The sequence below is a fragment of the Centropristis striata genome, chromosome 6 (assembly GCF_030273125.1).
Source record: "Centropristis striata isolate RG_2023a ecotype Rhode Island chromosome 6, C.striata_1.0, whole genome shotgun sequence".
NCBI lineage: Eukaryota > Metazoa > Chordata > Actinopteri > Perciformes > Serranidae > Centropristis > Centropristis striata.
Genome location: NC_081522.1, coordinates 25,808,578 through 25,836,211, shown reverse-complemented (window position 1 = coordinate 25,836,211; position 27,634 = coordinate 25,808,578). Strand labels below are relative to the sequence as shown.

Below are 27,634 nucleotides of genomic sequence, written 5' to 3'. Positions count from 1 at the left end.
TGCCCTTACTAGGGTTTGTCAGATTAAGTTATTTTGTAATGTTCGTTATTCTTTCTCATATAGATTTATTTCAGAAAAAGATTGGCCAAATTTATTTCATAGGCTATTTTTATTTAAGATATTTTTTTTTTTATTTAATGTGCATTTTAATTTAAAAAAAAAAAAAGGTACTCCTGTTGTAGTATTTATGTTCACTTAAATAAACATAATCAATTAAACTACTTGTAACATGTCATATTTGACTTTGACTGAACATTTGCTATCACTTTGCAATAAAAATATGACGATATATATTGTATATTGATATTCAGCCTAAATATATTGGGATATGACTTTTGGTCCATATCGCCCAGCCCTACTCTAAAATAATTACAAACTATCTTAATTTAAAGATAGTTTAACTTAAGTGATACATCTATACCAGACTTTAGGGATTATGAAGCACAGTGATAAACATCTGGAGTATTAAAGTCTTATTTTCTCACCGACTGGATGTAGAAGGGCTCATGCATGGGCTCCATTGGATGGCTATGGCTGAACTTGGAGGTAGGAGGGCTGGGAGAGCCATCGTCCAACATTAGAGGCCTAGAAGGAACATTAGTGTCAATGACAGCAGAAATTTATCAGCACTAATAAGAAGCTGTTGTTTAGCTTTGTTGGCTAAACATCTGTTTAGTTTAGTTTTGTGACCATTTTGTGGTGTATATCACTCATTATATTATCAGTATTGAATATGTGTCAAGAAATGTCAAATGTATGACAACATCTTTGAAAGGTCACCTACTTGATGTGATATTACAAACTGCAATTTATTTGATTTTATTGTTGTGACACATAATTAACATAATGCACAATGAGTTTGAATATGCACTTTTAACAGTTGTGCAAAATGTATTATTATTAATACTTGAGAAAAAGAGACAATTAACTTAAATCGACAGTGACGTACAGTAAATGCATTCAAATGACCCAGATGCATGTGACAGTGACTGACATGGTGAAATTGGTGAAAGGATACAGAAAGAAAACTTGTGAAGAAAGTCTTTATCTTTATTCTATTTTAGAATAGAATTTCTATTTAATATTTAATATTTGACAATGAGTGATATATTTGAGTTTGGGTTATTTCTGACATTGCCCATATTCAAAATAAAGCAATTATTATTCTTTTGATCAATTTCAAGATACAAATATCAGAATTTTACTTTGGAATATCTTTAAATTGATACAATACATTTTTTGTGTCTATGTGGAGAAGGTTTTCACTCAAATGTCATGTGAAGAGCAACCAAAAATCAAAGAATAAAGACATTTCCCAAAGAATATTGTGGAATTTTCTTTTTCATTTATATGGGACGCACACAACATTATACATACTTCACCGGTATTTGATCCATTTAAGCTTATATACTGTTGATAACACCTTATTTTGAAAACGTTATGAATCCTTTACATGCTAAATATCAACATGTTAACATTATCGATACACATTAGCACATTAGCAATTATCTTTCTGCATGGACAGATAATTTCACTTGACAAGAATTCTTAAATTAAGATTATTAAATCTAGATAAAGATAAATTAAAGCTGCAAGCAGTGATGAACTGGCCCGAGCAGAGTACACTGCAAATGATTTGTTTCTTACCAAGATAAAAAAAAAAACCTGTAGATTTAGAAGTGTTAGATAATTTAGTTAATTTCTTATTTTAAGCGTTCAACATGCTTATTTCTAGATTTAATAATCTTGATTTAGGAAATCTTGTCAAGTGAAATTATCTGTCCATGCAGCAAGATCATTTCCCTCAGATTTAGTGTTTTTATCTTGTTTTTAGACACCTTTTTTGCGGTGTATAGATAGATTTGACGTTAGCAACAGCAGCCTCAAAGCTGCTAGCATGGCTGTAGACACATCTTTGTTTTTTGGAGAACTTTTTTGCCTTTTTAGAAAGTTCATACAGACTTTTTTTTTCACTTATTTCTCGAGGAATCATTTATAGTGATGTCAAGAGCACAGAGAAAACACAATGGAGAACGAACAGCACAGACAAAACACTTGAAAAAAATAAAAAACAGTTACAGTAAAGGGCAGAGTTATTGGTTATCATAGCTTTAAACTGGCCCAGAGTTATAACTGTGTTGAGTTTGAGTGAATGTTGTAAGATGTTCCAGGTAGATGCAGCGGAAACACTGAAATCAGTTTTTCCAAATTCAGTATTTGTCCGGGGAACATTGAGCAATATGTGACCAGTTTAATAAAGTGCTGAGGTTTGGAATGTGACAGGAAATGTGGAGGCAGAGGGAAGGGATGAGTCAGTCACATGAGTGGAAAAACGCTAAACAAAGATGGTGGACATTCATAGAGATTAAATCAAGAGGGCCATACATGACTTTCATTTAAACATCGGGCAAAATTGCACCTTTGCCAGGTAGCACACTGAGCCTGAAATGTAGGTTTCTATAGCACTTTTGTGTTCCAGCGTGCCTTTCCTTTCTCATATCGGCCTTGTTCACACTCCACAGCAAAGCTGAACCAGCATTTTACACACACAGGCTGTAGCAGGGTCATGCACTCTGCTCTGCCTTCACTGTGTGTGAATGTGTGTGTTTGTGTGTGCATGTCTGACTGACTGATTCAGCACTTGTCGCCATTCACAGGGCTTGTTGAGTTAGATTGTTCAGTTTGTCAGCTGAGCCAGCCCTTCCCTCTGCCCCACTGTGCTCCTATTTGTCTCACTTTTGTTGATTGCTCCAGTGTGTGTGTGTGTGTGTGTGTGTGTGAGGGGTGTGTGTGGTTGCGCATGCATGTACTCACAGCTTTCTCTTTAGGCCCACAGTGCTGGGTGTGTTGGACTGCATCTGGCTGAACAGAAACTGAATCAGCTGGCAATGAGAGAAAAAGCACAGCATGAATCAGCATCCACCTCACACACACACACACACACACACACACTGACTGATTATTTTGCTCTTCAAACATAAAAGCAGAAGAAGGAAAATACGTTGCCTGCCCTGACTGAATTACCCATTCTGTATCATCCTATCAAAACATGATCGTGATCTTGAGATGAAATGAGGGTCTGACAGACACTGAACCCTTTGGGATTTTATCTTATTCTGTGGTTTTTAAATGTTGGCAACATTGGAACAAAAAATATAAAAAGGCCCCCATGAAACGCAGGAATGTTCCCCAGGGACTGGGAAACTTTTGAGGAACTCATTGCCTTTCCTAAATTAAGTTCTGGTGATGTTTATCAAGTCCATTTTACCCTACAGAGAGGTCGGTGGAAGGTAGTACGTTCTGAAAGTACGGGAACTTTTAGGGTGGGGCTTGCAGTAAATACCATCTGTGATTGGTCAAACACTCACAGAACAGCTGCTTAAACCATAGACTGTATAAAAATGATGGACAGAGTCACTGTGACATCACTAATTAGTTTGTGGGATCCAGTTTTGAAGCCTGGAACTCTGAATTTTGGTCGTCGCCATCTTGGTTTATCGCCGTTGCTAAATAGGCTTTTTGCAATTAATGCATGAATGGATCAGGAGCCAGAATGATGCTACATCATCAGCTAACGCTAGCACTACTTGAATAGCTTGGTTTGCATGGGACAATCATTATCCGTTGTGTCTTTTAGTCCAACCGTACCCATAAAATGACATTCTAAAGTGTTTCACTGAATGTTGATTAACTGAAAACATACTATGAAAGAGCTCATGCTGTATTGAAGACTTGGAACTAGTGACTGAGACCATACACTCCCTATTAGAATGTTAAGTGAGTGAATCAAGCAAGTAAGGCCATTTACCTATTGCCTTTAATACAAACAGATTTCTTTTTGTAGCCAGTGGAGTCGCCCCCTGCTGGCCTTTAGTAAGAATGCAGGTTTAAGGCAGCCATTCTCAACCTTGGGGTCCAGACCCCATTTGGGGTCGCGAGATGATTTCTGTGGGTCGCCAAATCATTTTGGAAGTCAGCTCTGTCTCCACTGTGTTAAAGTGTTCATGTGTTAATGTGTTTTACTCTTTTTGGTCATTTTGTAACTTTTTTTGTCATTTTGTATCTTTTTTTGTCATTTTGTGTCTTTTTTGGTCATTTTGTTTCCTTTTTTTGTCATTTTGTGTCTTTTTTTAGTCATTTTGTGTCTCTTTTGGTCATTTTGTTTCTTTTTTTGGGTAATTTTGTGTTTTTTCTGGTCAATTTGTGTCTTTTGGTCATTTTGTGTCTTTGTTGGTCATTTTGTGGTCAATTTGTGTCTTTTTTGGTCATTTTGTGTCTTTTTTGGTCATTTTGTTTCTTTTTTGTATGATCTGAACTGTGCTTGTGAGATTCTGTTCAGTGAGCGGGGGTCGCGGACAACATGCATGTTAAATTGGGGGTCGCGACTCAAAAAGGTTGAGAACTACTGGTTTAAGGCACTTCCGCATCAGCTTCACTTTTTAGGTCTGGAGGTTTCTGGTTGGCTACAACTTGTGTAGCTACTGCTTCATTCAAAAAACAAGAAAGTACTCTAGTATTGATACAGGACCATTTTGGGATGATGGGGAGAACATTTCTCTTTGTTTGTTAGCATTAAAAGTAAAGTTAGGCTTTGCTGTCTGCTTCCTAAATCATTTTAAAACAGACATAGGGAAAAAGAGATAGAGATTGCACAAGGGAGCTTAAACATGGCACAGTGAACTGCAAGCCGCAGAGATTAGTGTATTGAACAGAGAGACAGTGCAGCAACGCTGTGATGAGAAAGCAAGGTTATTTTCTCATTGTTTCACAGCTGTTACATTCTGAAGCACAAATAAATAACCATCAAATGCTCAACAGGGGATTTACTGTGGAGACAAATCCTCCTCTGTCATTTTCACACAAAAGCACTCAGATCAGAAAATAATGACTAAAGGTAAGCATATCACGGGTTTAACGTTGATATGAGTAATTGTTCATTGGAATACAAACACACTCACATAGACTGACCTTGTTCATGACTTTCTGTTGCTGTGTGTGATTCTGTCTCAGTAAGACCACCTCCCTCCACAGGACTTCATTCTGCCTACACACAGGGCAGAAAAACAAAAAACTGTTTTAATAGAAGTTTCCATTTGTTAAAAAAAATTGTTTTCATTTTAAGCTGGTTAAAACTTTGAAGCATATGAACCCAACATTAAGAGCTTGTATTGCTTGTTTAACAGTTGATCAGAACTTAAGCCCTTTATTTTTGTATTTCTGAAAGCTTAATGCACACAAACACATAAAACACAGTTTAAAGGTGCGATTTTTATGTTTCAAACATTCTAAAAATGAACTAACATTACCAAGTCAATGTCAAGAAGTGACAGTGTTCATAGACAGATGTCTATGTATTGTATTACAAAGAAAGTCTTTCTACTGCATGCTAATGAGAAACCCTGGCAGGCCCAGGCTTGTGGAGGCAGTAAGAAATCACTAGCATCTAATTTGTCCTCAGTGAAAAAGAAGAAGACCCAGCTACACTGTAGTTTTGGGAAGTTCAAATCTTTTTACTGACTCAAGAGACTTTCACGGGATTTCCACTGGGGATGTAGTGGCCGCATAATGGCTGCGCCATGGTTTTGCTCCGTCCTCTGCCTGGTGTCAATCCCCACCAGGGGAGTAACGGCAGCGTAGCAGGACAGCTGTATACATGCGAGATAACAAGGACACGCGATAATCCTGAACGTACGGGAGGCTACGAAATCCCATGATAAACTGTGTGTATAAAGGAAACAACAACAACAAACAGCTTACTTTGTTTCTCCGATGTGGAAGATCTGTTGATCTGACTATCTATCCTTACAAAAACAATGTGTTATGTCATAAATGATTCCACTTCAACAATCAGTCTCTCATCGTCCATGTCACCGACGTTGAGTTGAAACTAAAAACTTTGCACGTTTTGTTTAAAATACCATCATATATCGTATATCGCCATTCAGCCTAAAAATACCAGGATATGGTCCACATCAGAGCCCTACTCTCAAGGCATCGTATGCTTGTGACAATACTCTTGGAATAAGAAGCAGAGTCATGGAAAAAATTATTAGACCACCCATTTTCTTCAATGTCTTGTTCATTTAAATGCCTGGTACAACTAAAGGTACATTTGTTTGGACAAATATAATGATAACAACAAAATAACTCACAATTGAATCTAAGAGCTGATTTCTAGCCATTTTACATAGTTTTCTTGATAATAACCAAAATCATTATCAAGAAAACCATGGAAAATTGCTAGATATTAGCTCCTTTGCTTCACTTTACACTTTGCTTCAAAAGATGGAAAGTTGTTATTTGGATAAAGTCTTTAAATAAAACAGGTTGATGATGATTACTTGTGACGTTGAGTTGAAACTAAAAACTTTGCATGTTTTGTTTAAAATACCATCATATATCGCATATCGCCATTCAGCCTAAAAATACCAGGATATGGTCCATATCGCCCAGCCCATTGTATGCTTGTGACAATACTCTTGGAATAAGAAGCAGAGTAACTTACTGTTAGGATTTTCTCAACGAGGTCACATGTGCACCACCTTGGGCAGGTATATAAAGTATATAAAGTAGTTGGGGATTTTAATATTCACGTGTGCTGTCCTGAAAAGCCGCTGGTGAAGGACTTCCTGAGCCTAATTGTCTCTTTTAATTTGGTGCAGTGTGTGTCTGGTCCCACACATGAGCATGGACACACTTTAGACCTCGTCCTTTCTCATGGTTTATCTATCTTATCTTATCTTGGTGTCTAACTTGGAGATCTGTGACGATGTGTTTTCTGACCATTTGCCTGTACTGTTGGAAGTCGCTTTTTCCTGTGCTGAATTTAAATCCGGCGCTCTTGTTCAGAAACGTCGGATTTTTAACCCTTGCACTGCTGGTCATTTCTCTGTGGCTTTTGACCAGCTCTGTGTGCCTCCTGTGTCTGCTGACACTGAGGAGCTCAGCTCCTGGTTTCACTCCTCCTGCAGGACCATACTGGACTCTGTGGCTCCATTAAAAACTGTGCAGCCTAAAGCTAAATCTGAGCCCTGGTTTAACGGCAGAACCCGTGAAGTGAACGGAAGTGAAAGAAGGACAAGCTGCAGGTTTCCTTCCATATCCTTAAAGACTGTTGGCGCCGCTACCAGAGCACCGTTAAAGAGACTAAAAGAGAATACCTGGCAAACATCATTGAGACCAACCACCACAACCCGCGTGTGTTATTCAAAACCATTGACTCTGTTCTAAATGCTCCACAGCCTGTCAGCTTGGAGACATCTCCTGAAATGTGTAATAACTTCCTGCACTTTTTTATTGACAAGGTTGCTACTGCTAGGGCCCTCATCTCTGCTCCTGCATCTGACCCCTCAGTCACTTGTTCTGCAGCTTTTGATGGTTTTGAGCCAGTGTCTCTGTCTTTTTTAGAGGACCTGGTTGGCCATATTAAGCCATCAGGTTCTCCCTGTGATGCTGTCTCCCCTCGTTTCTTCAAAGAGGTTTTCCCCAGTATAGGGCAGTCTGTATTAAATGTAATTAACAGTAGTCTGTCTACTGGTCGTGTTCCTCGAGGTTTTAAACATGCAGTGGTGCAGCCCCTACTTAAGAAGCCTGGCCTAGATCGCAGCGTGCTGGCCAATTTTAGGCCTATCTCCAAGCTGCCCTTTATCTCTAAGGTCTTGGAGAAGGTCGTATATGGTCAGCTACAGTCTTTTCTTGATGTACATGGTGTCCTGGAGGTGTTTCAATCTGGTTTTAAAACTATGCATAGCACAGAGTCAGCTCTACTCAGAGTTTTTAACGACATCCTCCTGGCTAATGACTCCGGTGACCATGTAATTCTTTTACAAGCGTAAAAGCGTAAGCGTTTGACACCGTGGACCATAGCATCCTAGTGGCTCGGTTACGCCACCTAGTGGGCATCTGTGGTACTGCGCTAGAGTGGTTCAAGTCATATCTGACCGACAGAAGTTTAATTGTAAGCCTTGGTACCTCGGAGTCCAGCCCTGCTCCACTGCTGTATGGGATTCCACAGGGGTTGATTTTAGGCCCCCTGCTTTTTTCTTTGTATTTACTGCCTTTGGGCTCCTTCTTGAGAAAGCACGGCATCCCTTTCCATTGCTACGCTGACGACACTCAGATATATGTGCCACTGAAGAAAAAAGATGCTTTCTCCCTCACACCGCTCCTGTCATGTCTCAAAGACATCAAGGCCTGGATGGCCTTGAACTTTTTAAATTTTAATGAGAAGAAAACAGAAGTGATAGTGTTTGGCCCTAGTGGCTCTTGTGTGACCCCTCCTTTTGACTTGGGCCCTCTGGCAGATTTTATAAGACCAACTGTGTCAAATTTAGGTTTTAAGATGGACAGTGATTTTAAATTAGATCGTCAGATTAGCGCTGCTGTGAGGTCAAGCTTTTTTCATATCAGGCAGCTGGCTAAGGTGAAGCCTTTCCTTACGCACAAGCACTTTGAAACGGTAATCCACGCCTTCGTTACATCTCGGCTGGATTACTGTAACTCACTGTACCTTGGAGTCAGCCAGTCCTCCCTCGCACGGCTCCAGTTAGTGCAAAACGCGGCTGCTCGCCTCTTAACTGGAGTTCGTAAGAGGGAGCACATAACTCCCATCCTGGCCTCCCTCCACTGGCTGCCTGTGCATTTTAGAGTCCATTTTAAGATTCTTTTATTTGTTTTTAAATCTTTAAATGGTCTCCCCCTACTGTACCTCTCTGAGCTCCTCCACCCCTACGCTCCTGCTCGGTGCCTCAGGTCAGCTGATCTGCTGCTCCTGGAGGTACCGAGGTCTAAACGGAAGCTCAGAGGGGACAGATCTTTTTCTGTTGCAGCCCCCAAACTATGGAATGAGCTGCCTTTACACATCAGACAAGCCTCCTCACTGTCCATTTTTAAAAGTCATCTTAAAACCTATTTTTATTCCTTGGCTTTTAACCACGCATGAGACTCTGCTCTTGTTTTTAGTGTTTTATGGTTTGCTTTTATTTATTGTTTTTTAAATTGTCTTTTAAAAAGCAATAAATCTATTTATTTTAGTGTTTATTTCCTGTTTTATTTATTTTATTGTCTCTTGTTCTGTTTGTTTATGTACAGCACTTTGTTGCGGCTGTTGTTGTTTTAAAGTGCTTTACAAATAAAGTTGAGTTGAGTTGAGTTGAGTATATGTATACAGTATATAAACACTCTGTACAGAGATGTCTGACATATCCAGCATGCAGTGCTGGTGCAGACTGTCTGAGCTTTGGAAGAAATAGTCAAATCAAACACACTCATGCCTGCATTAATGATGATGTCACTTGAGTCAGCTTTGCTTGGTCTGAAGACTACAAGTTTGCAAATTAGAAATATCTGGAGTTGTGGAGTTGGAAAGAAGTGATCTTCCCGGACCCCTGTAGCCCAGTTCTCAGTGGGTAACATCTTCAAGCTACAGTGCCTGCTAGCATAATACACTAGTGGTGTGTCTTTGTGAATGTTTTGTTCACTTTGAACTAATCTTTTATATGACTGGGGAGTAATCAAGGTTATTATAGTTAACAAAAAATAACAAAATAACGAAAACTAAAATAAAAATAAAAATGAGAGTTTTTTAGAAAACAATAACTAACTGAAACTGTATTGTGTGGTTGCAAAACTAACTAAAACTAGCTAAAATTATAGTGAAAATGTCCTTCGTTTTCATCTTTGTCAACTTTTTTCACACATAATCCAGTGTTTCTATTTCTCCAACAGAGTGGGTGTATTCCTGTTTTGTGGGCTTCCAGGAGAATCGCAAGTGAAATTATCGTAATGACACCATGTTGGCTGTAAAGAGCAACTTTCTCAGCTTTCAGAAAACATTGGAAATATGACAATCTCTTCCATTTGCCCATGATATTACAAATCAAATTTATTTTGCAGTGGCGCAAGCTAACACTAAAACTAATAAAAACCAAACTAATACGAAGCATTTTCAAAAAATAAAAACTAAACTAAAACAAGCAAACTCACTCTAAAAACGAATTAAAACGAACTGAATTTGAAAACAAAAAGTCACAATGAAATTAAAACTGAAATGAATGAAAAATCCAAAACTATTATAATCTTGCTTTAAAGTGAATGAAGCATTCACGAATGACACACCACTATAAACTGTTAGCTGTACAGCAGTTAGCAACTAAACTAAACTAAAATTGAGACCCACACATAAAGTGAGATTCTACATTTAAGAGACTGTTGCAATGGACGGGCCATAGAGAGTCTTATCTCCATCCTGGGAGATATTTTTCCAGAGAGGACCCACAGTTGTAAATCCAAAGGGAAGCAAAAGTGAAGTGAAGCGAGTCAGGATCCAGACTAGGCTGAGAGCGGCTCACATAGACCTCTCTCTTGGGATGGAGATTAGACTCTCCGTGGGCTTGTTCATTACAACAGTTTCTTGTGGAATGGAACGTTTGCTACAGCACTGCACTCTAATGATGTTATTGAGCTCACTCTGGACATTTTAATGATAGTAGAGATATTGGGTTTTTTTTAAATTCCATTTTATTTTTCTTTCTTAGCAAAACCTGGTACCTACATTACCCACAATGCAACCCCTAACTCAATTTGGTTAGAGATACAGGTATGTTATAGTGTTGGGAAGTTCGACTTTGACTTTTTTCTTCTCGTTTTGACCTTTTTTTCATGATTTGGAGTTTTTTTTTTTCCATTTTGACATTCTTCATGGCTTCAATTTTCTTTTTCATTTTGACTTTTTTCTTGTGACTTTGACTTTTTAATTCTCATTTTGACTTTTTCCTCTTGACTTCAACTTGTTTCTTGTCATTTTGACTATTTTCCCGTTATTTTGACTTTGTTTTTGTGACTTTTCTACTAATTTAGTATTTTTTTCTCTTGACTTTCTACTTTTTCCTGATCATTTTGGCTTTTTTTTCGTGATTTCGACTTTTTTCTTCTCATTTTGACTTTTTTTCATGATTTCAAGTTTTCCTCCTCATTTTGTCTTTTTACTGACTCGGATAACTTTGACTAGTGCGGCGCCCACAGCCCTGTGGCTGCATCTCACGTGACAAATGAACCAAAGACACAAAACGGATCTATTATGAGATGTGAACGAGTCGACTCATTTCTGCTGATCAGCCCACAGCCCTGCAGCTGAGCCTCTACATTATATGCATCATATTCGTAATATGAGCAAATTGAAGACATGCGCACTTTAGATTACCATAATAACTGAACAGTTTACACTATCAGATTTTCATATTTCCAATGTTTTCTGAAAGCAGAGAAGTCGGTCTTCACAGCCAACATGGTGTCATTACAGTAATTTCACTTACGCTTCTCCTGGAAGCCCACAAAACAGGAATACACACTTAGCGTTAAAGAAAAAGAAACACTGGATTAAGTATAAAAAAAAGTTGACAAAGATGAAAACGAATATGCTATAATTTTAGTTAGTTTCAGTTAGTTTTGTAACCACACAATACAGTTTCAGTTAGTTATCGGGTTTTTTTTAAACTCAGTTAACAAAAATGTTTTTTCAATTTTAGTTTTCGTTAGTTTTCGTTAACTATAATAACCTTGATTACTCCCCAGTCATATAAAAGATTAGTTCAAAGTGAACAAAACATTCACAAAGACACACCACTAGTGTATTATGCTAGCAGGCACTGTAGCTTGAAGATGTTACCCACTGAGAACTGGGCTACAGGGGTCCAGGAAGATCACTTCTTTCCAACTCCACAACTCCAGATATTTCTAATTTGCAAACTTGTAGTCTTCAGACCAAGCAAAGCTGACTCAAGTGACATCATCATTAATGCAGGCATGAGTGTGTTTGATTTGACTATTTCTTCCAAAGCTCAGACAGTCTGCACCAGCACTGCATGCTGGATATGTCAGACATCACTGTACAGAGTGTTTATATACTGTATACATATACTACTTTATATACTTGTCCAAGGTGGTGCACATGTGACCTCGTTGAGAAAATCCTAACAGTAAGTTACTCTGCTTCTTATTCCAAGAGTATTGTCACAAGCATACGATGCCTAGAGAGTAGGGCTGGGCGATATGGACCATATCCAGGTATTTTTAGGCTGAATGGCGATATACGATATTTATTGGTATTTTAAACAAAAAGTGCAAAGTGTTTAGTTTCAACTCAACGTCACAAGTAATCATCATCAACCTGTTTTATTTAAAGACTTTATCCAAATAACAACTTTCCATCTTTTGAAGCAAAGTGTAATGTGAAGCAAAGGAGCTAATATCTAGCAATTTTCCATGGTTTTCTTGATAATGATTTTGGTTATTATCAAGAAAACTATGTAAAATGGCTAGAAATCAGCTCTTAGATTAAATTGTCAGAGTTATTTTGTTGTTATCATTATATTTGTCCAAACAAATGTACCTTTAGTTGTACCAGGCATTTAAATGAACAAGACATTGAAGAAAATGGGTGGTCTAATCATTTTTTCCATGACGGTATATCGGCCATAAGTTAAGGCAAAATCAAAAGATAATATATATCAGTATGACTGTATTGTCTCAACTATATACCTCTTTCTAAAACCGATATACCGCCCAGCCCTACTAGAGAGCAATCCCAGGCTGTGATATTGACAGGGACAGGTCTGTGTTCTTAAGACTTTGTAGGATGTGCATGTACAGTCCAATCCTTTCTGTAAAAAACGTTAAAATGGTTGGAGTTTAAGAATTGAGGAGAAAAGCTTGTAAATCAGCCGTGAAGTCTCTCTGTTTTTCTGCACAGCTACAATATAGCATATCCATGAGATGCTTTTATCTACGAGCCTGAACGCTGCCTGAGATCCTGTGGCACAGCTTTGCTTCTGGTCCCGAGGTCCCGTCTCATTACAAATGGTGCCTTCGCTGTCCGTGCTCCACAGCTGTGAAACTCCCTCCCTGGAGATCTCAGGCAGGCAAGCTCAGTGGCTTCTTTTAAATCTCTTCTAAAGACTCACTTTTATCAATTGGCCTTCTCTTAATTTCCTTTTATTATCGTTGTATGATTACCCTGGTGTGAAAGGTGATTTTACATTTTTTAAGTCATTAGCAAAAGCTAGCGGCTAACTGATGCTAGCAGCTAACTGTCGCTAGCGGCGCTGCTTGTTACAGCTACAAGAGTAGCCATTAGCGTATCAATGCTAACTCAAAATTGTGGTCGCAACATTAGCTGACATTTCATAGCGGCGTTACAATAGTGTTGAGTTGACAAAAATCTGAATTCAGAGTTGAGCAAACTAAAAAAAAACCTTAAAATGTTTAGTTTAATTGTCCAACTTGAAATTTTATCGAAGTTTGTTGCCTTGAAATTTTGAGTTCACCCAACTTTTCTTTTTTTGCAGTGTATTTGATATGTTTTATTTCTGTTGTACAGCACCTTGTAACTCGTTTTTGAAAGGTGCTATATAAATAAAGTTATTATTATTATTATTATTATTATATTGTATTCGATTTTTTTTATTTGATTTTATGTTCACAAAATACTTAAGACAAAAGTCTGTGGTGGAACATTGTAAGAGAACATTGTCCACACCTACATGCATGGCCATACACGTGCACAGGCACACACCTGCTCATCCTTTCTAAGAAGGTTGTTATTGGTGTGTATGTGTGTGCGTTAGTCAGGTGAGCAGGTGAACATTCTCTCCTCGCATTAGCAAACAATGCTGAGCACAAAGCAGCTCCGCCACACAATAGACACACAGCAGCTATTTTCAGTAACAATAGCCTCTAGAGAAAAGTCTGTTCATCCGCTGGGTGATTTGTTCCAACTTAGAAAGAGGAATAACAGAAAACTGCTCTTCTCACACGTACCCCCTGAAATATGTTTTATAAACTTGGAGTCATAGTGGACAAATTTTACTGTCAAATCAAATGAAATTTTCAGATTTTTTTGGAAAATATTTTTCGCTTACACTGTACTAATCACTGTCAAGTGTCAAATTGACCTGAGAATTTTTACTTTCACACCATATCTGCATTAAACTGTGAGGGGACAGTTTGTCATAAGGCCCAGGTAATGACAGTCGCCCATAAAGTTGAAATATTTTGGTTTTCAGACACAATCCTCTGTTAATTTTGGTTTCATTTTCATTGTGAAATGTTTGGAAGAGATTGAGTAATAAAGTTTTGAGAAGATATACACTTAATCTGTCAAGAATTAATCACATTGTCACAATCATTTCATGGAAAGAGGTAAAAAAAAAAAAAAAAGTTCAATTCTGACTCTGTGTTTAATCAATAACATTTACTGTGAAAATAAATGTAAGAATCTTGCATGTTACTAATGAAAATGTTGCTGATTACAACAGGGTTACATCCAAATATAGTCAAAGTAATGATGGCTTTCAATGAGCGAGATTCATTTGGCAGTATATGCTCAAATTTTGAGCGTTTTAATTGGTTCTGTTTTAGGGGGGTTCTTTTGAATATAAAGCTCTTCTCATCTGCCAGTCAAATCAATGTGCATTTCTCTAGGTAACCTTGTCTGCTTTGCCTGAAACTACCCAACCACACCAAGGTGGTTGTCCATGCTGTTTGAAAGGAATGCCTTTCACGACTGGAAAATAAACAATATTTTTGTTCTGAAATCAGAAAAAACTTACATTGCAATAAGTGTAAAGTGTAAAACATAGTATACATTTTTTTAGGATTTTTCAGCTGTATTGCCTGGCTTAGACATTTGTTAGAAAAGTAGTCAAAAAGTAATAAAATATAATATGTTTCATTAATTTGATCAAATAATTAGAACAGTTGCATAACTTTTTACATTTTAACAGGATAACTAGTAATCTGTAAACTATTACTTTTTTTTTCTTTTTCCCTCCCGCAACTGCTAGGGAATAGTGTCCCCTAGTAATCCCACAGTGCTTTTAAAATCATCCCATCTTCTTTTAATTTATTTTAAATTAAATTTTGTTTTGTTTTTTGTTTGTTTCTTTTTACCTTTGTCAATTCTGTATTTTATTGCACTTTTTGCACTCTTATGTGAAGCACTTTGGTGCGGCTTAGCCGGCTGTAAATGCGCTATATAAATAAATTTGACTTTGACTTTGACAAATGTAACCTTCCCAACACACACACACACACACTCAATATATTGTCAGAATGTAATACCACGGTTGACCAGTGGGGGCGCTAGAAAGTGGACATACAGCGACGCATACTTCCGGAACAGGCAGGCTCATGAGGACTGCAGTAACGCGTGTGACCTTCAGGGGTGCCTAAAGATACACACACACAGATTATGTCTTGAAAATTGATCCCATGGGGACTTGCTAGAAAACTGCATGGGGCATGTCTAAATACTGTTTTGCAGCTGATGGTAGGGTTCTGCTCATGGAGACCTCAATTTAGGTCCCCACCATACAACGGGTCCCCGCCGGTCTGTGTGCAGTCAGGTCAAAGTCCCCACCAGAATAGAAAAACGAGAACACACACACACACTTTTTCGACCAGAGCCGGTTCTTTGGTTTTCCGAGCTAGAGTGCTAGCGTTAGCGGGCTATCGTTAGTTTACAACATAGTACAACATTAACCTCTTACGTTCATTGTTAAGTGACCAGGATGAGTAGCACAGATGTGTTGTAGAGACATATACAGACGTTAACAATGACGTAGTGGCTCTACAGACTGGAAAAGCAAACAGGTTCAGAGCTGGTTTGCAAGTTGAACCAACTGCGAACCAGCTCGAGCACCGGCTCCGAACCAACCCCTTAAACTGCTTTCATTGAAAAAGGGTATCTGTACTCACTGTTTCATGTCCTGTATCTGACACTCCATGTTGTCCTGTTGTGTTCTGAGCAGCTGGACTTCATACAGCAGTTTACTGAGGTCCTCCTGACGGACTTTGGTCTCCTCACTCTTCACTATGGATACCTTGAACACACACACAGTGTAGCCGAATTTGGTAACTAACTCACATACAGCACAAACAAACACTCATCCCCACTGCTGTTAGTGAGCAGAGACACTTGATCCCCTGATTTCTCTCTAGCACAACCATGAAGTTGACATTTGTGGTTTTGAGTGAATTGAATGAGGGAATTGCATATTTCAAACCAAAGACTAATGTTTCCCATCAGCCTCAGTTATTTATGTTGAGTGCTAATTAGTCTTGCATAGCCATTAGTGGTGGTAAAGGCAGTTCTTTTCAGTGTACTAAATCACTAGAACCCATTCTTTAAAAAGATAAGTACAAAAGATTCATTCTCCGAATCATTCACGCGGAGCTATGACTGTGTATCACTACTCACTGAACTGAAACATGGCCAAGCTTTCAGTTGTCCTCGCATAGTGAACTGAGAACTGACGTGAATAAGCCAATGAGCTGAGAAATTAGTTGGATAAAGCTACAGTTTGCATACTGAAAGCTGCTATAACAATCATATTTTTTTTTTTTTTTTACAACATCTAATTATTAAATACAATAGTTGGCAGTATATCCTACTTCCAGACATAAGAGAGGGAGAGAGGGGGTGTATCTGTTCACTGAACTGTACGTTGAATGAATGTATCACAGACTGACTGATGCAGATGCAGAGAGCCAGTTAGGGCTCCCATTCACTTAACTTGCACTTTCAGTAAACAAATCGAAACACTGACTGACGATGCCTAGACAGTAAATGGCAGTTTGTTAGAGGGAGCTCCAGAGGTGGCGGTAAAGCAGCTATTGCGCTGGTTGCCAATAACCGATAAAACAAAAAAAGAAGAAGAAATAGAAAGAAAAAGAAGCCTGGAGTGAGGGGCGGACTTGAGCAACTCTGTATTCACGCTACCCCCGTGAGTATTTTTGAAGAGAGCGACTAGTGACAAATCTAGCATCTTTTCCTGATGTTATTAGAGACTTTTGGAGACACATTCTTACTTTTATAAACGAGCCACGGGGGCTGCTAGAGCCCCTCACTCGTCCCAAAGCACTCACAAGCGGCACAGTCCTCCTGCAGGAGTCTCTCCCAGCTGCAGTCAGAGCAGGGGATGTTAACCTGTTAGCGTCTAGTCTGCAAATCGCACATGTGCAGGTTGCCGCCGGCTGGTTTACAGTCATTGTCCCTTTTGGGTCACTTTTGCCGGTCCCAAAGCCGGATAAAGGAGGAGGGTTGGAATTGTGACAGAAGACTTGCAGTTCAAACATATTTAGGGTGATTTTTACTCACTTTTTGTCTTTCCCATAAAGTTATTCCTCTCTCCTACAGCGTCCATTAAAACACCATGCACATGGTAAATTATGCAAATTAGGCGACTACGTCACTTGCCGACTTCTAGAGACTTTTAGGACAGTCAATAGCTACTTTCCTTACTGTCTGTCTGAAGAGAGAGTGAGAAGAGACGGGACAGGGTTCTTTTGAAGTTGAGAAAAGAACGACATTTTTCAAGAAGTGATTCAGTATGGTTCGTTCACCTAAGAGCTTCATTCTATCGGACGAATCATTCCCGAACGAGACGTCAACAATAGCCAGACCATCTCCACAGAGTGTCAGCGCTGGAGAACAAAAAATCTGACTTGTTTGTATATCTTTAAACCAATAATAATTGTCTTGGGAAGCACTAACACCCGAAATGCAGCAAGACAAGGAAATGACCAGGGATTTTTAAAGACACAACTGTCTTCCTGCACAAGGTCAATGATGTGCCACTACCCTGCATACTTTTTTGGTAGTTTGGTGTTCTTTTGCAAATGTTGCTTTAACACGTTTTTCTATCTTTCATTGATGATAGATTTCTCCTGGTTACAATGCAATGAATCATAGAGTTTGATGGTTTTAATCCTTCACTAAAAAGTCATTTCTGCTGGGTAGTTAATACTCCATAAAGCTCTTTTACATCTCTCCTTATAATGTGGAGGTTGGACAGAAGCCGAAGAAAGATGAATAACTTCCACATTCTGCTTCATCTATTAGACTGGGAAAAACTCAAACATCAGTGCTTCTAATGTCAGCATAAGTGTGTATGTGTGATTTTTTTTGTGTGTTTGTGTGTGTGTGTATACCTTCCTCTTGATGTGTTCCAGCATGTGTTCGTGTCCCTGGAGGAAGTACAGATGTTGGAACTCTGTGTCGTCTCTCTCAGGTTTCACCAGACCGCTCTGCTCAATGTTCACCACCTTACGGAAACCATCTAGACACACATAACACATAAGAGCAACCACACACACACACACACACACACACACACACACACACACACACACACACACATACACACACACACACACACACACACACACAAAATGTATAAATGCATGCTGTAATTGAGCTAGGAGAAGAGAGAGAGAGAGAGAGAGAGAGAGAGAGAGAGAGAAGAGAAGACAAGAGAAAAGGAGAAAGGAACTGAAGAAAAGAGAAACAGTAGAGAATGGAAGACAAAACAAGAGAAGACAAGACCGGAGAAGAGAAGACAAAAGAAGAGCAGGCACGACAAGAAAAGAGAAAAAAAGAGAAGAGCAGAAAAGAGAAAACAAGAGAAGAGCAGAGAAGACAAGAAAAAGACAAGACAAGACAAGAGAAGACAAGAGCAGAAAAGACTAGAAAAGACAAGACAAGACAAGAAAAAGACAAGAGCAGAGAAGACAAGAGCAGAGAAGACAAGAAAAAGACAAGAGAAGACAAGAGCAGAGAAGACAAGAAAAAGACAAGACAAGAGAAGACAAGAGCAGAGAAGACAAGAAAAAGACAAGAGCAGAGAAGACAAGAGCAGAGAAGACAAGAAAAAGACAAGAGAAGACAAGAGCAGAGAAGACAAGAAAAAGACAAGAGACGACATGACAAGAGCAGAGAAGACAAGAAAAGACAAGACAAGAAAAAGACAAGACAAGAGAAAACAAGAGCAGAGAAGACAAGAAAAGACAAGAAAAAGAGAAGAGAAGAGAAGAGAAGAGAGGAGAAGAGAGGAGGTCTACTTACACATGTTGAGCTGTCGAACAAAGCTTGCCATATTATTGTGTTTAAAGTACTTTGGCAGAACTTCCTTGGCGAAGCGTCCCTGGTCAAACACATGGAAACTTGTCCCAGACTGAAACAGAGGACAGTCAGGAATGTAGTTAGTTTACAACATCTCATTCAGTGGGCACAAGACAGATGAGATGAGACAGTCATGCAGCCTGTAAATGGATGATGGATGTTCTCAGAATACTCTTTTTATCATGTCCTTTTTAATGATACATATTACTTTACAGTCAACATAACATCTCGACTTTAAATCTGTTACTAGTCATAAGCGGCTGAAATTACGACATTTTACCCCAAGCATGAATTTAGTTTTAGTTTTTACTAGGGCCGGGACTTTAACCCGTTAATTAAGATTAATTACACAAAAATGAACGTGTTAAAAAGTTGACTCATTTTAATCACACTTATTTTTGCACCGTGGAACGTTTCTCACTGGGTGAGTTTCAGGCGGACCGATTATACTGGAGCACCAACTAGCGTTCATGAGTTCAGACAACAACAAACCACAGTGAGCATGAAGGAAGAAGCTGATGAGACGCTTTGGTTGGCCCCGTGGTTGATGGGACATTTTGTTACAAGGTTGTGTTGCTATGCAACAAGGAATTCACATATCACCGCAGCACATGGAGCCTCAAGTATCACCTCAATGCAAAACATATAGCAGCTAGCGTGGACGCTGGTGTGGTAGCTACACTTAATGGCAAAAATTGCACTGGCCTGTTGGACTTGAACAAAAATAAACAATATTTTTGTTGCTTAAGCTTATGTATTCAGTCATTATTCAATGGTATACTAAAGATCCATGTGGAAAAAAATTACTTCTCACTGTTCTCAGGTCAAATATTAATATGGGATTAAAATGCGATTAATTTCGATTAATTAATTACAAAGGCTCTTAATAATTAGATACTTTTTTTTTTAATCGAATCTTGGCCCTAGTTTTTACAGATAATTATGCATTTCTCTCATTATCCTGAGCCGCTTATTCAAATCTGGGTTGCCGGGGTCGCCAGACTATCACAGGACATACACACAGAGACAGACTATGGGGAATTTAGAAGTACCAATTAAACCTAAGCTGTGTGCCACGCTAACAGGAAGAGAAAATGCAAACTCCACATAGAAGAGCCGCAGGCCAGATTTGAACCCGTGACCCTCTTGCTGTGAGGCGAAAGTGCTAACCTTGACTATTAAATGCACAAATCATGATCCATAAATATTCAGCATTTTACAAATATATTTTGCTAAAAAATTCCCAACTTGTCACTTGTAAGTTGGCATTTAAATAAATGTGCCATTATAAGTACAAATAGATGTGTATTACTAAATATATCATTTGTCAAATGAAAAAATACTGTTTGTGGAATATGTGAATTTACAGTTAATTTTGGAATATTTTTCTTAAGAGCAGCCTCTACATTTTTATTTTTAACTTTTAAAACTACTGCCAGAAACAGGTGTCTATGATCATGCTTGCGTGATCAGATAACGTGGCTTTTTTCAAAGTGATGTAACAAAAAACGAGGTCATGTGGCGCACAGACTTGAAACTTTCTCCAGTTTTTTGCTTGATGGTCCGAGGTCATGTAAATCAAAGATATGATCCTTTTAATTTGATAGTACAAAAATATTTATTCAAGTGTAAAAGTAGAATGGGATGAGGCAGGCGTGGCATTCTGTAAAAATTGAAAAAAGGGGTCTAATTATCTAACACTGTTCCTATAAATAAACATGTTTTCATGGTATTTTTGTGTGTATAGATTTATAATATTTGAATTTTACCTTTATATGTTCATATTTAACCTATGTTTACATTTTTCAGGTCTGAAACTGTTCATTGAGCATCTTTGTGGTTTTTAATGTGATTATTGTATAATTTCATTTAAGATTTCATGATTTTTGTGCATTTATGGGCTCAATAAGTTAATAAAGTAGGTTAAAAATGTCAGATCGTGTTGAACTTGTGCTGAGAAAATACCAAATACACTGTAATAAATTATTCTGTAGTCATTTCATTTTACTTAACATATTTGATAAAATCTATTAAATATAAATGCATCCTTGATTTTGAGGAGGTTTTGTTTCAGTAACTTTGATATAAAAATGTTTGAGATAGAATCTACTTATTTTGACCACATTAAATATAATATTTATGTGTATGTAATTCTAAATCAAGAGAATTTTGAATGAATCCAACACAATAGAATTAGTCTGTTTTTAATTGACAGGCACTTCCTGTTAAGTTGTTATTAACTCAACTTGTAACGTAGTTAGATTTAATTAATAATATTGCGTGCAATCTGTTGCCTCAATTTTATTGAGTAGTATTGTTTATCTTTTTTTACAGTGTACCAAACATGGGTATAGTAAATATTATGTGGTATATTAGACCCCAGAGGGTTAAGTTAATCAGTTATAATATTCTATATCTCCATCTGTCATTGGATACAATATGTGAACCTAACCTAATAATAAAAGGAGTGTTTTTAAGGAGGTAATATAGTTTTTTTTCCTAGAGTGCAGGATCTATTCATCAACAGATAAATTCAGCTCAGTCAGCCAATCAAACTGACGCTCTCTCTCTCTCTCACTGTGAGTGATGAGTCATGCTCTCTCTCCCAACATTACAGTCTCCCTAAGCAACTGCTGTGGCTCTGTTTTATTCTGAAAAGCAGTATTATTGTAAATACTTTACATCAGGAGTTAGCAAAACCCATTTGCACAAACGGCGTGAAATAATGAAGTTGAGTTGACTCTAATAAGACGCTGCTGTATGTACTAATGCTCACTCGCTTACTAATAGTCTGACAATGCAACAGCTGATGCAGCACACTGACTGCAGATGTCATGGGACTGCAGAGCATCTGTCTGTGTGTTTGTCTCCCTACAAAGAAGAACAGAGAAGCTGCTCTCTTCCTGTTTATCACCGAAGCCTCCTCTCAGTGACCTTTCAATGTTGTTAACAACTCAAAACACACATATGGGCTCTGTTTCCAATCTAGACACTGCTGTCAAAAATCACTGAAAAGGATAGATTTTCAAAAGAATTAAACAATGATTATGTACTTGTGTATACCTACAGAATGGAACATAAAGCTGGTCATCCTGGGTCAAAAGTCAAAAGTTAAGTTCTAGTGACAGCAGAATGTTAAATTTTAGTAATGTAAAGTAGGCCTACACTTCATTGTAAAGTGGTTCTGTGTTAGGTTTATCTTATCAGATTGGCTTGACGCAGGTGTTAAGATAAAACCCATCAGTGTAAGGGCTACTCTAGAGGAGGATTTAAGATGGACAAGAGTTTACGGTAACACCTTTAGATTAGGGAACACATATTCAACATTAATTAGTTGCTTTATTAGCATGCAAATAAGTAACATATTGGCTCTTAATGAGTCATTATTAAGTAGTTATTAATGCCTTATTCTGCATGGCCATATTATACAACCAGTAAGCCATTAAATAAGAGTTTTCCCTCAATAACCTCAGAATTATTGCTTATTAGTAGTAAGTAAGAAAGTTGTTGTATATGAGTTACGATCTTAATTTGCTTTACTTTGTATGGATTTTATAAGTCTCTACATAGCGGTGAACGAAACCATGGAAACGACAAATAGCCACCTTCTCCAGACCTTTGACTGGTGGCTCCTTTTGGATGAGGATTGGTAGATTGTAATGTCAATCATTACTCTACAAAGTGGGTCACTGGTAGACTAACATTGGCGCAAAAAATAAGGCATTAATAACTACTTAATGACTAATTACGAGCCAATATGTTACTTATTTGCATGCTAATAAGCAACTAATTAATGCTGAATATGTGTTCCCTAATCTAAAGTGTTACCGACTTTACATAATACCTCTTATAAAATTATCCTGGCCCCTTGTCAGGCTTGTGGTTCCACCAAAAAGGATTTTTTTTTTTTTTCAAATAGTTTAATTCTTATATCCCAGATTTATTCCCTTCGAATGTGCCCACCCCCTGGATGAAACTACCAAACGTTACATTTTTTTTTCCACCTTCAACAGCTATATCAGTAGCCTACACATGAATGCATCTGTAACAAGGGAATATCCATGTATAATGATATACCACTCACAGGGGTCGCTTAACTGTAGAAAAAGTAGTGCTTTTACTTATAATTATAGTATATGTACTTTTACTGCTGCACTTTTATGTGCATTCTGTCTGCATTGGTACTTTTATTTAAGTAAAGGACCCGAGTAGTTCTTCCCCCACTGTTGTAGGCTTCTATAAAGACCAGGAGTTTACCATCAGGGCAGCGAGACTAAATCCTGACCTAAAGCACAGGCCAAACATCAACCATTTTTGTGTCACTGATCGACATCGTGTTTATATTCTTATATTCACAGTAGAACCCCCCTATGGTAGTCTTTTTCTATTGGATTACATTTACATTTACATTACATTTAGTCACTTAGCAGACGATTTTATCCAAAGTGACTTACAGGAGAAAAGGGAGACAATCAAGGTATAGAAAAGGGGAACAATCAAGGTATAGGGTTATTCATATTCTCCAGTTAAGCCAAATTAAGCAAATCACTGTTTGCAAGTTAGGTGAGGAGGTGAGTATTTATTAATAACGCATTAATTGACTGTATCATGAAAAGACAAGACTAAGTGTCTTCCTCCAAATATCCGGTGCTTGTGACGTTGTTTGGAGCCACATTCTGCAAGCCTTTATAAAAACCATGTTAGACAATTAAATTGATAACTCAATAGCTATTTATTTACTTTGTTAAATTCTCCAAACCCACAATTCGGTTAGGCTTTCAAGTTTTTCAATTTGACCTTTTTTTCCTGCCATGAAGGTTATGCCATTGTTAGGTTATAATGTCTGCTAAATGGTATCAAGTTTCACGTAAACGCCACATTAAAAAAAAGAAAGACTGCGCAAAAGCCATATTTAAATAATTCATTTAAAATATAATATTAAATGACAAAAATAAGATGACAGAAGGATACTTTACAACAAGCTTGAGTTTCTCCAGGTTTATGAGGTACACATGAATGCACCATGAAGTCCCCGTTTGTGACCATATGTTTTAATGTTTATTGTTTACATAAACTGACAGGAAGGCAAAATGTTTCAACCAGTATATTCGAGTAAGCAAGAAGATTTTCGAGTTCTATCGTTTCTCTGTCGTCTATGACTCTGGCCATGTACAGTGAGCGGTAGGCAATGAAGTGTCGTTTTTAAGGTGTTGCTTTTTTGTTTTCTTCAGATGCATGCACTGCAAAAAAGGTGTGTCTAAAAATAAGATAAAAACACTAAATCTGCGGGAAATTATCATGCTGCATGATAATTTCACTTGACAAGATTTCGTAAATTGAGATTATTAAATCTGGAAATAAGCATGTCGAACACTTAAAATAAGAAATTAACTCTTAAAACAAGATGAATTATCTAACACATCTAAATCTAAAGTTGTTGTTTTTTTTTATCTTGGTAAGAAATAAATAATTTGCAGTGTGCAAGTTGGCAGTGACCAATGGTGAAAACAGGACAATTTAGTGTTTCAAAGATATTTGTCTCAGGACACCCAGCTTGAAACAGGGATGTCTGGTCATCATTATGGAGTATGAAGTATCCATTAGTTTGGCTAAACAACAGAAAAATGCAGCTGTTCAGCAAGTTTAACAAGCACAGTGCCAGCAAACACCTTTATTAAAACCCTATAGTCACACAGCTGAATTGCTAGCTCAATATCTATTTGTTTCTATATTTACTAGCTTTATTATATATCTATCTAGCCATGTCAATAGGAGTATAGCTCTTGTTTCAAAGCAAAAGCATGATTCTCAATACAGTGCCAGCAAAGCAGTGGAGGGTTATGGTGAGCTCTCCACAGATTGATAAAAATTAACTAATCAGCACCAGGGGACTCTCCCTGCACTCTAAGACAATAAAATGTGTCTTAAAAGTGCTAAACTTGGTTCCGGCTCTAAATTGTTGTATGACAGTGTATGCAAGATTTTACCTGCAGCCTATTTGATGAGTGGGTTGAAAGATAATCCTGCTGTTTTTTGTTTTTTGTTTTTTCAGATTTAGAGTTCAGAAAAATGTACCTGATAAACCTGGGATCTACACAAGACAGAGATAGCAGCCATATAAAGACTATGAGAACCAATATATCTTCAAAGCCACTTAGATGGTCAATCTTGGTGTCAAAATATATATATATATATGTCAAAATATACATTTTCTGGGTCAAGGAATCATTTAAAGCTATTGAGGATATCACTAGATAATTATTTGATCAAATAGATATGTTCATTTTCGCCATGTATTTACGTAATTTCCAAGTTCCTAAGGGATCGGACATATATTGATATAGGTCATATACAGTACAAGTATTCTAAAAAATTAATAACATGCATGCATTTAATGGAACTTTATTAGGTTAACTCAAATTACTTGTTGAACAAAACAACTTGTGAAATACTCCTGTATGACTGTACTCTTACTATAGCAGCACCCCACTCAAGCTATCTTTAGCAGGCTATCTATCAGTAATAGCATCACCAGCACAATTCATTGTTTTACCTTACTGACATTGAGTATTCACATATCTTATGAGCCTCAGATCTCAGTATGAAATGGCTTTTCAGTATTTTAATGGTTCTCTCTAAATGTATGACTAATGAATAACTAATGTTAGCTAACATGTTTCTCCTGTCATTATGATTTTCATGAGGAAATCTGTGCCACAATATTCTGCTAAAGTTACCTCTCTCCCACTAATTTTGCTCACTATTACTACACATGATTGGTTAGAGTGCTAATTTTGCATTTCCTTGGGAACCAACTGTTTTAAATTGTACTTTGGTTGGTGTTTGAAGCGTTTTACCCACCAGCAACTACGTGTTGTTAGTCTGTGACGTCATCTCGGTTATAATGTGTAAAGATTTCTTCATCATGTCATTTAAATATGTTGATATGAGGTCGATTCTTTTATCTAAATGTGTTGTTACTTTTACGAGATCTACAGGCAGATGAGCACTAGCACGGGACAAGCTAACGATGGTTTAGATCAGTGGTTCTCAAGTGGGGGTACGTGAAGGCACTCCAGGGGGTATGTGAGATTTTAAAATACACATTTAAAAAGTAGCATCCATGCAAAAATCCTTTACAAATAATTGTTTAATACATATTTTAGGAAAATATAGGTATAAGTTCATAAATGAATTTTATATTTAGTAGGCTATTTAATTTGATGATCCTAAAAACCCAGAGTGTCCCCCATACCAGGATGGTTCGACCCAACCTGTCATATGACACCTGGCATCACCTGTCAATCACTTGAAAACTCAAAGATGGAGTCGTGGTTGAAGCGTAGCAGTTATAGTTTTAAATGGTTATATGGTCACTGTTTTTACTACATTTTATATGAGAAATATTTGCAATAAATTTAGTCATGGATTATTAACATTTAAAATATTTGAAATAGTTGTTTTTTTTCAAATGTTTGAATTTTGTATGAGTTTATCAGTCCCAAAGTTGAATAAATCAGACACCCACACGGGCCCCACCGGTTGGGAATCACTGATTTAGAGGACATGATTGCTACGTTTTATCTTGTATTTGTAAACTGAAATTACATTTGTCACAGCTACTACTCCATCACGTTAACTTTGTCCTGATGACTGACTCACAGCGCTCCAGCAGATGAGGTGGTTGGTATCTGGATCCTCCACAAGGGTCCACAGCTTGGTGAGAAAGGCAGGAACGTTGCTGGCGTAGTTGCCATCTACACCCATGGCACCTGGAGACTCCTGCATACTGTCACCTGTCCACTGCCAAGACGGCTCACAACAGGAAGCCAAATGTGTGAGTGTGTGTATGTGTGTGTGTGTGTATGTGTGCGTGTGTGCGTAAGTTTGTGCAGACTCCCTGACTAGTCCATGTTTGAAAAACTCCACTTCTGATAATCCATTACTGATAATCCCAAGTTTGTCTCAGTCTCTTCGATTCCATTTCAGTTGGTCAAACTGTTTCTGTTTCCTTTCAACGCAATCTCACCTGCTCTATGATTTTCACTTCCTCTTTTCTTAACTTTACCTGCTTAATCAATCTCAGTTTTGGCTCTTCTCCCTATGTCCTCCCTACCACACCAGTCATCCAACTGAATGTCATCACAGAAGGTCCATGTCAGCACGCACACACACAGACACACACAATTCAAGCCCCCCTCTCCTCACCCCGGGCCTCCCGCTCACAATCAAGAGACCGCCCAGTAAACAATACAGCACCCGCACAAAAGCTTCAATAATACACCACTGTCCGACCATCAAAAGGCTGCTGGTTAAACTGAATAGCACAGGGGGGCTCAGTGTACCTGTATGCCAGGTGGAAAGGGTCCCTTGCCTTTCCTGAGAATGATCAGAAATGTCTTGACATTGTTGTAAATCAGTAGTGGAAAATGTATTCAGGTAATTTATTCAAGTACCACATAAGAAAAACAATCAATCACAAGTAAAAGTCCTCTTACTTTAAGTCCAAAATCTGTAATTTTCTGTAAAATTACAGAAGTATTACCAATTAAATATATACAGTAATGGAAAAAATGATTAGTCCACCCTTGTTTTCTTCAATTTCTTGTTCATTTGAATGTCTGGTACAACTAAAGGTACGTTTGTTTGGACACATATAATGATAACAACAAAAAT

The 27,634-nt window shown here is 37.8% G+C and overlaps 1 protein-coding gene across 1 annotated transcript in view; it reads right to left on the bottom strand.

Moving 5' to 3' along the window:
- Window positions 1–26,746, bottom strand: part of hsf4 (heat shock transcription factor 4) — a 47,435-nt gene extending 20,689 nt beyond the window's left edge. The window contains exons 1-7 of the mRNA XM_059336025.1: window positions 26,621–26,746; window positions 18,902–19,010; window positions 17,989–18,116; window positions 15,754–15,878; window positions 4,969–5,044; window positions 2,815–2,882; window positions 486–585 (exon numbers count right to left, since the gene is read on the bottom strand). Coding sequence (XP_059192008.1) covers window positions 486–585; window positions 2,815–2,882; window positions 4,969–5,044; window positions 15,754–15,878; window positions 17,989–18,116; window positions 18,902–19,010; window positions 26,621–26,746 — 732 coding nt within the window. The remainder of the gene's footprint in view (window positions 1–485; window positions 586–2,814; window positions 2,883–4,968; window positions 5,045–15,753; window positions 15,879–17,988; window positions 18,117–18,901; window positions 19,011–26,620) is intronic.
- Window positions 26,747–27,634: the final 888 nt, after the last annotated feature.